This window comes from Lytechinus variegatus, chromosome 15 (assembly GCF_018143015.1).
Source record: "Lytechinus variegatus isolate NC3 chromosome 15, Lvar_3.0, whole genome shotgun sequence".
Lineage (NCBI taxonomy): Eukaryota > Metazoa > Echinodermata > Echinoidea > Temnopleuroida > Toxopneustidae > Lytechinus > Lytechinus variegatus.
Genome location: NC_054754.1, coordinates 17,747,259 through 17,760,425, shown reverse-complemented (window position 1 = coordinate 17,760,425; position 13,167 = coordinate 17,747,259). Strand labels below are relative to the sequence as shown.

The 13,167-nt window shown below is 36.2% G+C and overlaps 1 protein-coding gene across 5 annotated transcripts in view; it reads right to left on the bottom strand.

Moving 5' to 3' along the window:
- LOC121429136 (kinesin-like protein KIN-7I) overlaps nt 1-13,167 on the bottom strand; it is a 57,149-nt gene that overhangs the window by 42,990 nt on the left and 992 nt on the right. For all 5 annotated transcript variants that reach the window (XM_041626054.1, XM_041626057.1, XM_041626058.1 and 2 more), the window contains exons 2-10: nt 9,521-9,593; nt 8,518-8,618; nt 7,407-7,496; nt 5,633-5,868; nt 4,295-4,444; nt 2,554-2,613; nt 1,351-1,614; nt 759-878; nt 315-488 (exon numbers count right to left, since the gene is read on the bottom strand). In XM_041626054.1, the coding sequence (XP_041481988.1) occupies nt 315-488; nt 759-878; nt 1,351-1,614; nt 2,554-2,613; nt 4,295-4,444; nt 5,633-5,868; nt 7,407-7,496; nt 8,518-8,618; nt 9,521-9,567 (1,242 nt within the window). In that variant the 5' untranslated portion in view covers nt 9,568-9,593. The remainder of the gene's footprint in view (nt 1-314; nt 489-758; nt 879-1,350; nt 1,615-2,553; nt 2,614-4,294; nt 4,445-5,632; nt 5,869-7,406; nt 7,497-8,517; nt 8,619-9,520; nt 9,594-13,167) is intronic.

Genomic DNA, 13,167 nt, shown 5'->3' with positions numbered 1-13,167 from the left:
ATGAGGTTAGTTGGTTCTGTTTGCTATGCTGCTGAAAGGAAACGCAAGATGTGGTATTTACAGACAGGTGACAGCTACAAACAGGTTCTTACGTACAACTGCTTCCATGGCTTTTAAAAGTCACTATAGACAGGTGGCTGCTATTGAGAGGTTGTCACTAACACAAATGACACTGTACACTGATATGTCGACATCATAGTGTTATCATTTCTAATAATCAGATACTCTAATTTAACATTCAAAACACACAGCAGACTGCTTAGCCAATCCCTCACAAGTCAAATTTCGATGAAAAGTAGGTATGCCAATCTGACCTTTCTCTTCAGCTGTTTCTTGGGGGTTCCCCCACCCTTCGAGACGACCACCATGTTATTGAAGTAGTCCATTTTTTCCTGCATTTCTTTCATGACTTCCTTCTTCATCCTGTCCCTTTCTTGGCTCAAGAGGGCCTCCTTCTCACCGTCTGTCAATGCCGATGGAACCTGCGACTGAGTTTGAAAAAAATCCAAGGCCCATTTACATGAAGCTTAGTGATTGATCATGGGATCGGGTTTTAAAAGTGATCATACACAATAATCGATGCAATCAATCGTATTAATCAGCGCCATGATCAGTTGCTGAGTTTTATGTTACAGGGCTAAGGCTGATAAAGTGACATATCACATACAGCTGCAAGGGAATATCATACAAATATTACAGATATTGCCTACCTAGAGTTTGAATATAAAATTTAATTTGTGTAGTTCTTTTGTACTTACTTCTTCTAATCTTTTCTTGAGAGTGTGGATCTCTCTTTTCATCCTCTGCATGAGGGCCTCGTCAGACAAGATTTCATTCATCACTGGCTTGTTCTTGATCGTTTTAGCCCGAGTCGCAAACTGCATTGGAGAGGGTTTGCGAGAGAAGTGTTGGTTACTACATTCATCTTCAAAGCAGTGGTGAAAACCCTAATGACCTGTAATTCAGTTCAGCTTATTTCTTATTTTTTGCATAAAACCTTAAAAAAAATGGTGTGGGGGGGGGGGTCAGAAGTAATCAACTGACAGGTACATTTGCCTGTTTTTACACATAACCCGAAGCACAATCCTGTAAAATAATGTACATCTGTCTCCCTGTATGTGAAACCGCGTCACATAATTTTCATCTGTTTTCCAGTTCTTAAAAAAATATGCAATGCTTTGAAATGAGTAGGGCTTGAGCTGTTAATGATGAAATACAGTAAGAATGGGGGGAAATGAAGGTCAACAAACAAAACGTATTATTCTATGAAACGGCCCAACTGTGTTAATTTACTTATTTCATTCCTATTACCAATAGAGGGCAGCACAAGAGATTTAACTTGGGACTCACCTGTAGGGTAGATTGTGTCTGTTCCAGTGAGGCTGCCGTGATAGTACAGATGATGGCCGTCTTGGCGTTCCCACCCAACGATGACGATAAGATCCTGGTGAGTTTGGAGTCTCTGAAAGGCACAAAGTCAGCTCCCGAGGCCAGACGATTGATGACCGTCCCCAGCACGAAGAGAGATTGGTTGATATTACAGGCTTCCTTGAGTCTTGCGCCTTCCGCCTTGGTTTCTGTTGCCCGTTCCGATCCAGCAAGGTCGACTAGGTTCTGAAAATTAGATGGGGACATCAGAAAGGAAACAGTAAAAATATTCTGCTCTGTTAACAAGAACTTATTCTGCTCAGGGGCCGCGGTAGCAGGGGAGGGGGTGGTTCAGCCCCCCCCCCCGGAAAACTGTTCCGTGGCCCCTGCTGCTCAAATCAAATCTCTTGGAATTTACAGAAATATCTTCGACTCAGGCAAAATTTCTCAGGAGTGGCATATAACTCATGCTTTCCATGATATGTTCTGAAAAAAAATGATTTGATTTGGCTGTTTGATTGACTTATGGAAGGTTGCAGCCTGAACTATTTTCCTATTCATTTCCTAAAGAGGTATAAGTCATATGGGGGAAAGTGGTTAGGGTCATGCCAGAGAATCTCTTACTCTATGGCTATGGGTAGCTGCTGACTCCTGTGTGAAATGTAATATGCTTCTCACACTAGCAACAATTTCCTTTCCCTGTAACTATTGGTGAAGCTAAATTGCCATTTAGCTCCACCAATAATAAAAGCTAAACCCACTTACTTTTTAAACAGCATTTTTGCAAAGTGGGCTAACCTCATCTATAGTACAGGAATATTTGGCCCTCCAAAATAGCAGCACTAAGAGTGATAGTCTAGGATTAAGATCACTAGTGTAAAAAGAAACCTGGCCATGCCAAAGGACAGTGCTTGATTCATACCCGAGGGGCAACGGAGCCAGCGCTGTTGTCCAATGAGAGATAAGCACTCACAAATGGCTACCGGCCACGAGTCAGGGATTACTAAATTACGTTTGAGATAAAGCAAGCATTTCCTCAGACGGGGTCAGGCAGAAAATGTTGGCGTGTGTAAAACGGAAAACAAATTCAGTACGGAGTAAAGGATAGTACAGAGTTAAGAAAATCCGGTGTAAAAAGCATGTAAGTGAATGAGATCATTTAGGAGCTGATGGGTTAATACTTACCAGATGGGCTACTTTGACTGCGCCATCACCTTCCTGTCTTCTTCCTCTTGATTCAATGATCTACACACAAAAAAAATTGATTTGAAGATACCATATCAAACTCTGCTCTGTCTGAAGACATATGAAATAAACAAAAATGCCAGTTAAACTAACAATAGGGAGCTTTCACAATCACTAGAAGCTTTCTGAAAAAAGCAGTGTTGTCTTGGACTCTGGAAAAATGACATCTTGCAATTTTTCTGCAGCTCTGAAAACCATGAATTATGCAGATTTCTTGTCTTAAATCATTCACCGTTCGCGAAAGCGTGCATTTATAAATGGACTTCTTGGTGTACGCGATGAAACAAGCGTAATTATAAACACAATATCTGCATAGTCCATGGGTTTGTATCATGGTACTCTTGAAACCTCTTGAAAATATGGGCCTAAATGTGTTATTTTATTCATATATCAAAAGTTTTGTAGAACTGGTGATAATTAGTCGTTTATGTAAAATCTTTTAACCCTATCTAGGCCGGGGGGGGGCCTCGGAGGCCCCCCTCAACAAATTGTGCAATATTTTCGCCGCGCAAATTTTTTTGACCGCGCCACTCGCTGACTTTTTACTTTCAAGTCTTGCGCAACTTTTGAGACCAACTTTGCGACCTCCGGGTATGTAGTTCCGAAATTACGCAACATTATGTAAGTGCATGTCAGACCGAAAATTGCTCAAAAACGTGATTTCGTGTACAAAGTCAATGCAAATTGTGTTTTCAACCTAAATTCATAAATGTATGATTATTTTTAGTTTTGCTGCTCTAAATGTATTTATTTTATGCTTTTTATGATCACAGAAGAGTCCCCAACAAATTTCATTGAAAAAACAATGAAAAACAAAAGGTCAAAAAACAAAGAAATACATAAGAAATTGCAAAAAACAATAAAATACATAAGAAAATGATTTGATATCGCAATTGTTTTCATGTACACTTGCTAAGAACACCACAAAGAGTTTCAATACCAAAAATTGGTACGTTTGGAGCTTTATTTAGGGAGTTAGAGGAAAAAGTATGATTTTGCATACTAATTACGCATAAATTAGCATAATCACTTAATAGCGATTCGCACGAAAAAAATTACTATACAATCTTGGAGATTATGTCGAAGGCAACCAGCATGCCAATTTTCGGCGCGATCGCGCGGTCGACGGCCGAGATCTTAGGGGGGGGCCTGGGAGGCCCCCCCCCGGCCATATGAACTCCCAAAATACCCCGGCCTAGATAGGGTTAAAATATAAACAAAACAAACATAATTTTCCTCAAATTGGATAGAGATGTCATTTTGACTCACTAGTCCCTGACAATATTTCTGCTCAATCATTGGGCAAAAAACTGTTTAAAAAGCATTTGAAGTTAAGAACCAATTAAAACTAAATAAAGTTGGTCAGTTTCGGTCTGTTCAACCATTTCGCTACTGCATTAAGGCCTGTCTTACAAAGATTTGCGATTGATCCGATCAACCACAACTATGGAAAGACAGCAACATCAACATCTAAAGTGCATTTTTACTCAAAATATTTCTAGATATGATGTATAATCATGCATTCATTGCTTTCTTCAATGTTCAGTGTGCTGCTCTTTGTTTACAAAGGCCATCATGTGAATTTCCTGGAAAAGAAAAATGATGACATTGTTGGATTTCCATATAATTTACGATGATCAGATCAATCGTAACTTTTTGTAAGACGGAGCCCAGAACTTACCATACAGAATATGGTGTGGGAACGGCTACTGTGTTCATTCATATTGGTTCTCCCTACATGTCGCCTGGCATCGCCCAACCTCATGAATTTCAGGATTTGGCTTGAGCTTGTGCATACCTCTTCAGTAAGGTTACTGACGTAGACACGCTCCTGGTATAATAATAATGATAATAATAAAATAATAATAGTTACATTTATGTAGGGGCTACAAGGCTGCATACTTTTTTTTTAGGATCCATAGTATCCATCACTGTTCCACACATAAAGTGCACCATTTCCACTCCCTGGGTAGTATCTTGGCCAGGCAACCTACATCCTACTGGGTACCTATTTTACACCTGGGTGGAGAGTGACAAACATGGATAAGTGCTTTGCAAAGTGATTCATTTCTCTGGTAATTCCGGTACCATTGCACACATCAGTCATTCACATCTGAACGTGTGAGGGGTTTTCTGTAAAAAACATGGGTCAGAATAAAGCATAAGTGGCCATGTATAGTATGAAGTACAGAAAATGTGAAAATAGTAAGATATCTGGATGCTGTGAGCAAAAATATTAGCCAAAATCCTCTGATTTGTAATTTTGTTACTCTGGAATTGCTTTGTTAGAAATGTAAAAATAGATACTCTCACAAAAAATTAGCATTCTATTAGCTATATAAAGTGAGCGAAAGGCAAAAACATACAAAAAAAAACAAATTTAGGGCAAATTTCATAAATATCTTTGTGCGCAAGATAACGTATCGAGATTCTCTTATCATTGCATTAAATTTCTTGCAAAATACAAGAATATTTACAAAGGTAGGGGGCTATTGTAAACAATATTTGTCCGTCTGCAAAAATAATTTCTTGCTCATCCCGCAGGAACATCATGTTTTACAAAAGGAGACATTCCAAAGACGGATTGGTAGCCTTTCCAGCAATTGAAAATTGGTATTCTAGATGATAAATCTTTTCAGATAAAATATGGCTCTGAGAACAGCCACATGTATTTTTAGCACAAAAGCACACAAGCATAAGTTTCTATTGGTTGACCTAAAACATATAAAAAGTTTATTGATTGGTTGATGATAAAATATTGGGCGTGTTGGTGATAAAATAGGGGACGTCCTTCGGGAAATAAGACAATTTTCAGAATAAAGATTTGAGACAATTTTAGCAAGCTGTATCCTGCTGAGTTACAAGAAGAGTTACAACAATATTTAAGACAATTTTCAGAATACCACCCCAGGTTATTTTGCAGCTGAGGAAAGGGGAAGGGAGAGGAATTTGCCTCCCTATCCCCTTACCGTACAGCGTACCGTTCAAATTCATGATGCAAATCATTATCATTACTTACCCCATTTTCTCTTATGTTGAGTTGCTTCTTTTCACTGGTGTTGGACAGGAGGTCTGTGATGGCCTCATTGTACAACTCCACGTAGCTCACTCGAAGCAAAAACTCCCTGTCTGGTGTATTTTCAATGGAGTCAAAGACCTCATTGATGGTACTGGGGATGATACCAGGTGAAAGACGCGACCCTTGCATGGTGAAGGTTTTCCCACTGCTCGTTTGTCCATAAGCAAATATTGTGCCTGTGAATTCACGAGTAGTGATATCAACAATAATAGTATTTCATTTCAATTTCACATTCGGGCCAAAACTGTATGGAATACCAGTAATTTGCAAGGTGATTTCAGAAACATCACCAGTAGAAATGTATTCAGCAAATTGTTAAAAGAATGCTGCTTGAAAAATATAAATAATTACCGGAAGATTATTTGTGTATAATGCTAAACAAATAATTTCTTTGTAAAAATCCTGTGAATGATAAAGATGTTTTTTCTGTAAATAGTGTATGTATGTAATTACATTTGTCATAGATTACTACAATTATCTGATTCAGTTTTAGTCAAATTAATCCTGAATTGATGTACAAATATTGTCATTTATTTCCAATCAATATTTAAACTACAAAAGCCATCATATGGAGGAAAACCTCGATTAGCACTTTGCTATCATGTTAGCTACAATTACAAAATTTTCCTTTTGTGTGTGTGTAATGTACTATGTCATTTACTTGGCAGTGAGATTTGGTAATAAATTCAATTCAATTCATTATAAGATGTTTGAAAAAATACAATCCATGTAATTCCAATATCTGCATACGATTACCCAGGCTACATGGATTACATCCTACCAACTTAGTACACCTGGGTGGAGAGTGGCATATGCAGATAAATGAACTCAAGCACTCAATTAAAATAAAAGAAACAATATTCAGGGTGCAGCAGATCTGTACTGTAATTCAATGAAGAACATACTTATGCAGTGCACAATTAAAATAAAGGCTTATTATCTTATCTAAAAAAAAAATTAAAATGCACAATGAGCACAAAAATTTGTTTCTTCAGTTGCTAAGGAAAAGTTTTTATCTTTTTTTTTCATTAAACACAATGTGTAATCACATTCCTCATTTCCTTTTATTTCGATGTTACTAATTATTTTGGTTTGGTAGTGGATCGTATAACCGAACACTTTTCATGAATTCAATCACATCAAACACATTATTCTCATAAAATTCACTGAACTTTCACCATAAATACACAAATAGCTCCATAATATAAATTCATAAAAATGTTGCCAAAAATCGTTTTTCTGTTAAAAAAATTACAATATAAGCTTCCAATCAGACCCCTCTTCGCATGTGAAGTATTTTGGTAACTTGAAAAAGGTATCAAATTACCGAACGTGTGTTTTCTATGGGAAAAGTTGAGAAAACAACAAAATCACTGATGAGCTATTTTGACCATATTTTATCAGTTTTGAGATTATACAGACTGAAAATGTGTTTTAGACAATTTTTCATCATCTTTCGATGATGAAAAAGTTCCCTTTGGAAGGATGTTGCAAAGCTTTGAGCATATGAAATTATTTTCTGACATGCACGCGTTCGGTAATACAAGGCCAGTCAGTATTACAATCACTCGTAATATCAAAATCTTTAAATGGTCAATCACAAGTTACATCCTTCTGTTATCATTTCCTCAATTTGCATGTGAAACTGGCCAGCCCAAAGAAGATGGATACCAAAGATATGTTACTTTGTTACAGCAATACATGTATATCTTACCATCGTAGCCATCCATAGCTGATGCAATGATTGGATGTGCTATCTCTTCATAGACGTCAACGGTTGTCTCATTCTCATCAAACACACGATCTTCATACCAGAAAAAAAGTGTATGGAATATTATTTCATTTTAAAGTGCAGGTACAGGTATAGAGTGAAAAAGGGTGAAGTATCAATAATTATCAAAGGAAAAGGTTGCCCTGGCAATGAGTTATTTTTAACAAAAGCAGAATTACAGAAAAAATATTTGTTTATAAAGGTGTGACGAATAATCCAGCGAAGAATTGAAGAAGAGTTAGAAAAGTTTTTAATTGTAAGACCATCCGCCAGCAAAAATCCATCAATACTAATTCCATGAATTCACAATTTTTAATGGTTCATGGGGAAGAAAATCATTGTTATTACAGAAGCAGGTAGGAAATGATGTGTCCTCTTAGAAATATTTGAGGATTAATACCTATCCCAAAGGTTTAAATAGGCTTTGATCATAATTATAACAATGAAAGGGGAAGTTCAACCTGACAAAAACTTTGTTTTAAAATAGAAGAAAAAATGATAATAAAATATAATTGATGAAGGTTTGAAGAAAATCCATTAAAGATTAAGAAAGTTATTAGGATTTTATTAATTAAATTTTTTATTTGTTACATCATAAATGAGCAGCTGTCCCATACATTATGTAATATAATATGCATAAATTTCGTTTTTTAGAGTTTGTGATGACTTATATTTTATTTTTACTCTTAGGAGCAGATGTGAAATAATTTGTGTGTGACATACTGAAGGTACAATGAAAACCATTTTCAATTATTTCAGAAAAAGACATTTCATTGATTTTTTTCCGTACGATGTGTAGGAAAGCTGCTCACATATGACATCACAAATCAAATAATATAACTTTTTTTTAATTTTTGAAGGATCTCCCTCAAACCTCAAGTCATTAATTCAAACCTTTTTATTATTTTTTCTGCTATTTTTACAATAAACCTTTTGTCAGGGTGAACTTCCCCTTTTTAAAGAAAAGCTGGAAAGTCTCAGTCATACGGGCACAGAACAATTGGAAGAAAAAATGAAAGTAATAAAAAAAATACTTTAAGGCTATAATTTTTACCGAATGTATATGGCTTTCCTGTGGCCTTCCCCCTTGCATCGTATTGCTGGACGTTCTTGCCCTCGGCCTTCCAATAGTGAAGAGCGTCACTCTCTGTTTCTCTGTTCAGAAAAAAAATATAAGGTCATCAAATTGGCAACAAAACTGAAAATGACAATTCATAATAAGTTCAAGATAATCTTTGTAACAACAGAAAATGAAATGTTCACAAAATTGAACCAAAACTTACACAGAATTACGAAAACCTAAAATAAATGATATCTGTCAAATGATTCATTAAAAAATGTATAGAACAAGGTTTGAAAACCTAATACCAAAGCTTTAGACAGGCTTTTTAATATCTTTGATAATTCAAGAAGAATATATGGCCATTTCATGATGTTAAATATATATTTGATGATATTAGAGCACTGTAAATCATTTTGTCTTACATTGCACTTGACTTGCAGTGAATAAAAAACACTATCTTTATAATCACCAATAATAATTGGCTATTATAAAGCGTAATATTCTACGACTGTTAAAAGTGGTTCACAATTATTATTACCCGGTCACTGGATTCATAGCTTTCTAGCAGCCTGTTAGGCACACACTTACTAAACCAATCTCAATGATGGTTGTTTCCTACCATTGCCCAATTATCACCTTGGTGAGAGTGGATTGACGTCTTGCCAAAGGATGCTAGGCCATGGTGGGATTCGAGTACACGACCCTCTGATTACAAGGCGAGAGTCAGAATCGCGACACCAAGATGCTTACACAATCACTACCCTAGAGACCCTTCACACAAAGGTTTGATGAATAGCAATATGAAAGAAGGATTCTGATTGGTTCCTGGTCAGAGTTGTGAACAAAGTGTGCATAAAACATCGATCTTGATTGGATATTGCCTTTTAAAAATTGATTGCAAACCATTGTGTAAAAGATCCAATTTTATTTAAACATACCACCATAAGCTGAGTAAGCCTACAACTGTAAATATATGAAAATCAAGGTTCTTTACCTTTTGATGAACGGCCTTAGCCGAATGGCCACGTGAACATTATCCATTCTGTTCTTCTAATAAAATTCTCAACCTATACAACAAGTAAAAAGAAAACAAAAGAAAACAAAAATGGCTATCACTTTTTAATTACATCAAAAGAAACCACTTAGAAGATCACCTGAGGCACACTTTTTTTGCTCCGGATGCTGCTGTGCCATCTTCGTGATCACTGGAAACAAGGCAGTGCTACTTGTCTTAAAGGGGTAAGCTACAGGAGTAACCATCCTGTGTATTATTAAAGGTCAAGTCCACCTCAGTAAATTGTTGATTTGATTCAATAGAGAAAAATCAGACCAGCACAATGCTGAAAATTTCATCAAAATCGGATGTAAAATAAGAAAGTTATGACATTTTAAAGTTTCGCTTATTTTTAACAAAATAGTTACATGAACGAGCCAGTTACATCTAAATGAGAGAGTCGATGATATCACTCACTATTTCTTTTGTTTTTTATTGTTTGAATTACAGTATACAATATTTCAATTTTTTTTACAAATTTGACAATTAGGACCTCCTTGCCTGAACCACAAAATGTTGAAATAATGGAATTTCACGAGTTTAGGGAGGAATGAAACTTCATTTCACAAGACAATGACGAGAAATCAAAATATTTCATATGATAAAATACAAAAGAAATAGTGAGTGATGTCATCAGTTCCCTCACTTGCATACTGACCGAGATGTGCATATAACTATTTTGTGAAATGAAGCGAAATTTTAAATGTCATAACTTTCTTATTTTACATCCGATTTTGATGAATTTTTCAGTGTTATGCTTGTTGAATTTTTCTCTTTTTATTCAAATCAGGTTTTTGTTGGGGTGGACTTGTCCTTTAAAGGGAAATCCTGCCTTTGTCATAAAATGTTGTGTTAGAAAGGAAAAAAACCCAGAATGGTGAAAGTATGAAACTTGAAAGTAATCGGACAAGCAATAAGAAGATTATGGCTGCTTTAAAATTGAGATCCCTAAGACTATGTAGATTTCAAATTGGTAACTTTGTAAGGAAATTATGACAAGGGGCAGGGACAACTTTCCCATAGGCCATGTACTTAATTATCAGGGATTTGTGGTTTTCTCCAAGTACCCATTCCCCTGGGGCAGTAATATAGATATAACCCAGGCAAATAGTATATTCTTTTATGTCCTCATATAAGAAAAATATGATTTGAAGTAAAACTTTAGAAAAAATGACATTTTAGCCATTTTATGTATTGGAGAACACAGAAGAGTAGTCCTTGTTTTACATCATTATGACATCACATATGGAGCCAATTTGAAGTTTCCATGGGTATAATTAGAACTTTAAAAAATTTCTAACTTTCTTATTGTTTGTCCGATGTTGTATAAACTTTCACCTTTCAACTTGTCTGATTTTTCTTTTTCTTCTAAAAACAAGTTTTTATTGGGATTCCCCTTTAAAGAAGTGAAAAAAAGGAGAAAAAAAGAGAAAGAAAAGCATTAGAGAGAGATGTGGTGATGTTACTCTAAATATTACATATTAGAAATGTCATTCATCTTGCTGATCATCAAAGTATTACCAGGTGATGCCCCTGCCTAGCAATATGGAGACATTATGACAAAGGAACAACAGTAAATGGGCATTACACTGCACAATTTTACACACTTTTTAATGTGTGTATGATTATCTCTTAAACAACAAATGATGGGAGTTTGCTAAAACAACAAATGATGGGAGTTTGCTTAAAAAGCAAACTCAAAATCCCATCATTTGTTGTTTTAGAGATGGCCCTCGGGAGAATAGTACTATGTTAATGATGTTCCTGAGTGCGAATAGTTTTAGCCTGCTCTGAGAATGGGTCATTGTACATATTTGTTTTATATCCCTTCCACTCATACCATTTTACAGCGAAACGATTTTTAATAAGTCGATACATATAGAACAATTGTTGAGAATTTGAGAAAATAATAAGTCTTGCTGTATGGACCGTCTGTTCAGCAAGCGCACCTGGTTAGTGCAGCTCGCCAAAAGTTTCCCTTGGCATGCAGTGGAGAGTATCGTTTGGCTGATCAGCACTCTGCTCACATCGCGCCGCACACCTCGCGAATCGCGAGATGGGGGTATAAAAAAAAACGTATTGAGGGTCTAGTTCACTTTTTCCCTAGGGAAAAAAATGGACTATGCGTGACGTCAGCGAGGAAAATGAACTATTTCATGGCAAATGTTTTCCGTAGTAAAACTATTCTTTTTCTCCTTGTGACTTGTGTACACTATCAATACAACAATCTTAAGTTATGGGATATAAATAATATAAAATTGATTCTAGTCATTAGGCCAAGTAAAATAAGAAAGTAGTTGATCGTCCTCGCGCGCATCACTTTTGGCCGCCGCATGAAAATTTTTGCTATTTACTATTTTCTAAAAAAAAAAAAAAAAATTGTGTTGTTTCTCGTCCTCGCCATCTTCCCTTTTTAATTGCAGCATCAATTTTCTTGTTATTAACTATTTTTATGGCTGCTGAATAACGAAAAAAACAAACAAGATTACTCTGGGATCTCTCTCGCAACTTCAAAAACAATTGCAAAGTCCGATATCGCCGTAATTGCAAGAAAGAAAAAAATTCTGATTTGTTTTTTTATTGGATTTTGAAGATACCATCATAAATTAGCGAGGAAATAAAGTTTGCAAACTCTTCTTCTTCTTCTGATAAAGTACAGTCCACCGACTGGTGTATTGTCGTACTATATTAGGCAGGTCTGGTGTGGAGTATGTGCAGTGCCATTTTAAAATATACTAAAAAGTTACTACTTGTAAGTGCAGCTAAAAAACCATGCTCCTCTCTTAGCGAAGCAGGATGCTCTGTACCTCTTGTTTGAAGAGGCTAACAGAGGTGACATTGGGTAGTTCATCTGGCAAGGAATTCCATAACCTGATGGTGTCTGGAAAGAAGGAATTCTGATAGATGAGAGTCCTTGCAAAAGGTATTTGGAATCGCTTGGAGTGTCCACGGCTTGATGTCATCGCCGGAGTCAGAAATGTATGTCGAATCTCTCGGAAAAGATCGCGGATTTCTTCATTTTTAGTGCATTCTCGGGGACCCCGCTTACTGAATCTGAACTAATCCGTCGCATGCTCTTGAAATATGGCGCAGATAAATCAATTCTAATGACGTAATTTGTATTTCAGCGGGTTTTTTTGGTGAGTGATACCGCCTGTACTTAGATGTGTGTTACGGTGATTGTGTGCTTGTGACTCTGTTGGGAGAACTGCATGTGTGCTAGGATGATGTGATTGACTGTGCTGGCGTGACATGTGAATTTGTGAAATGCATTGAATTTTCTGGCGAGTTTTCTAATGTCAGGAGGCAATGCATCGAATATTCAATGAGGGATTTAATATTCAATATCAATTTTAAAAATGAATAAAAATTGAGCAGTAGTATTAAACATTATGTAAACGAACAAGCACCCGAAAACTGCGATGCGAAACCATACCCAGAGCTAAAAATGAGATTGGCTCTGGAAAATTGAACAAGACTCCATGACAATAAAAAAGACCCCCCCATGCATTTTTTTTACCCTTACATAAATTAAAATGTTTAAATTATTCACTTGACATGAACATTCTGTTTGACAACAATACAGT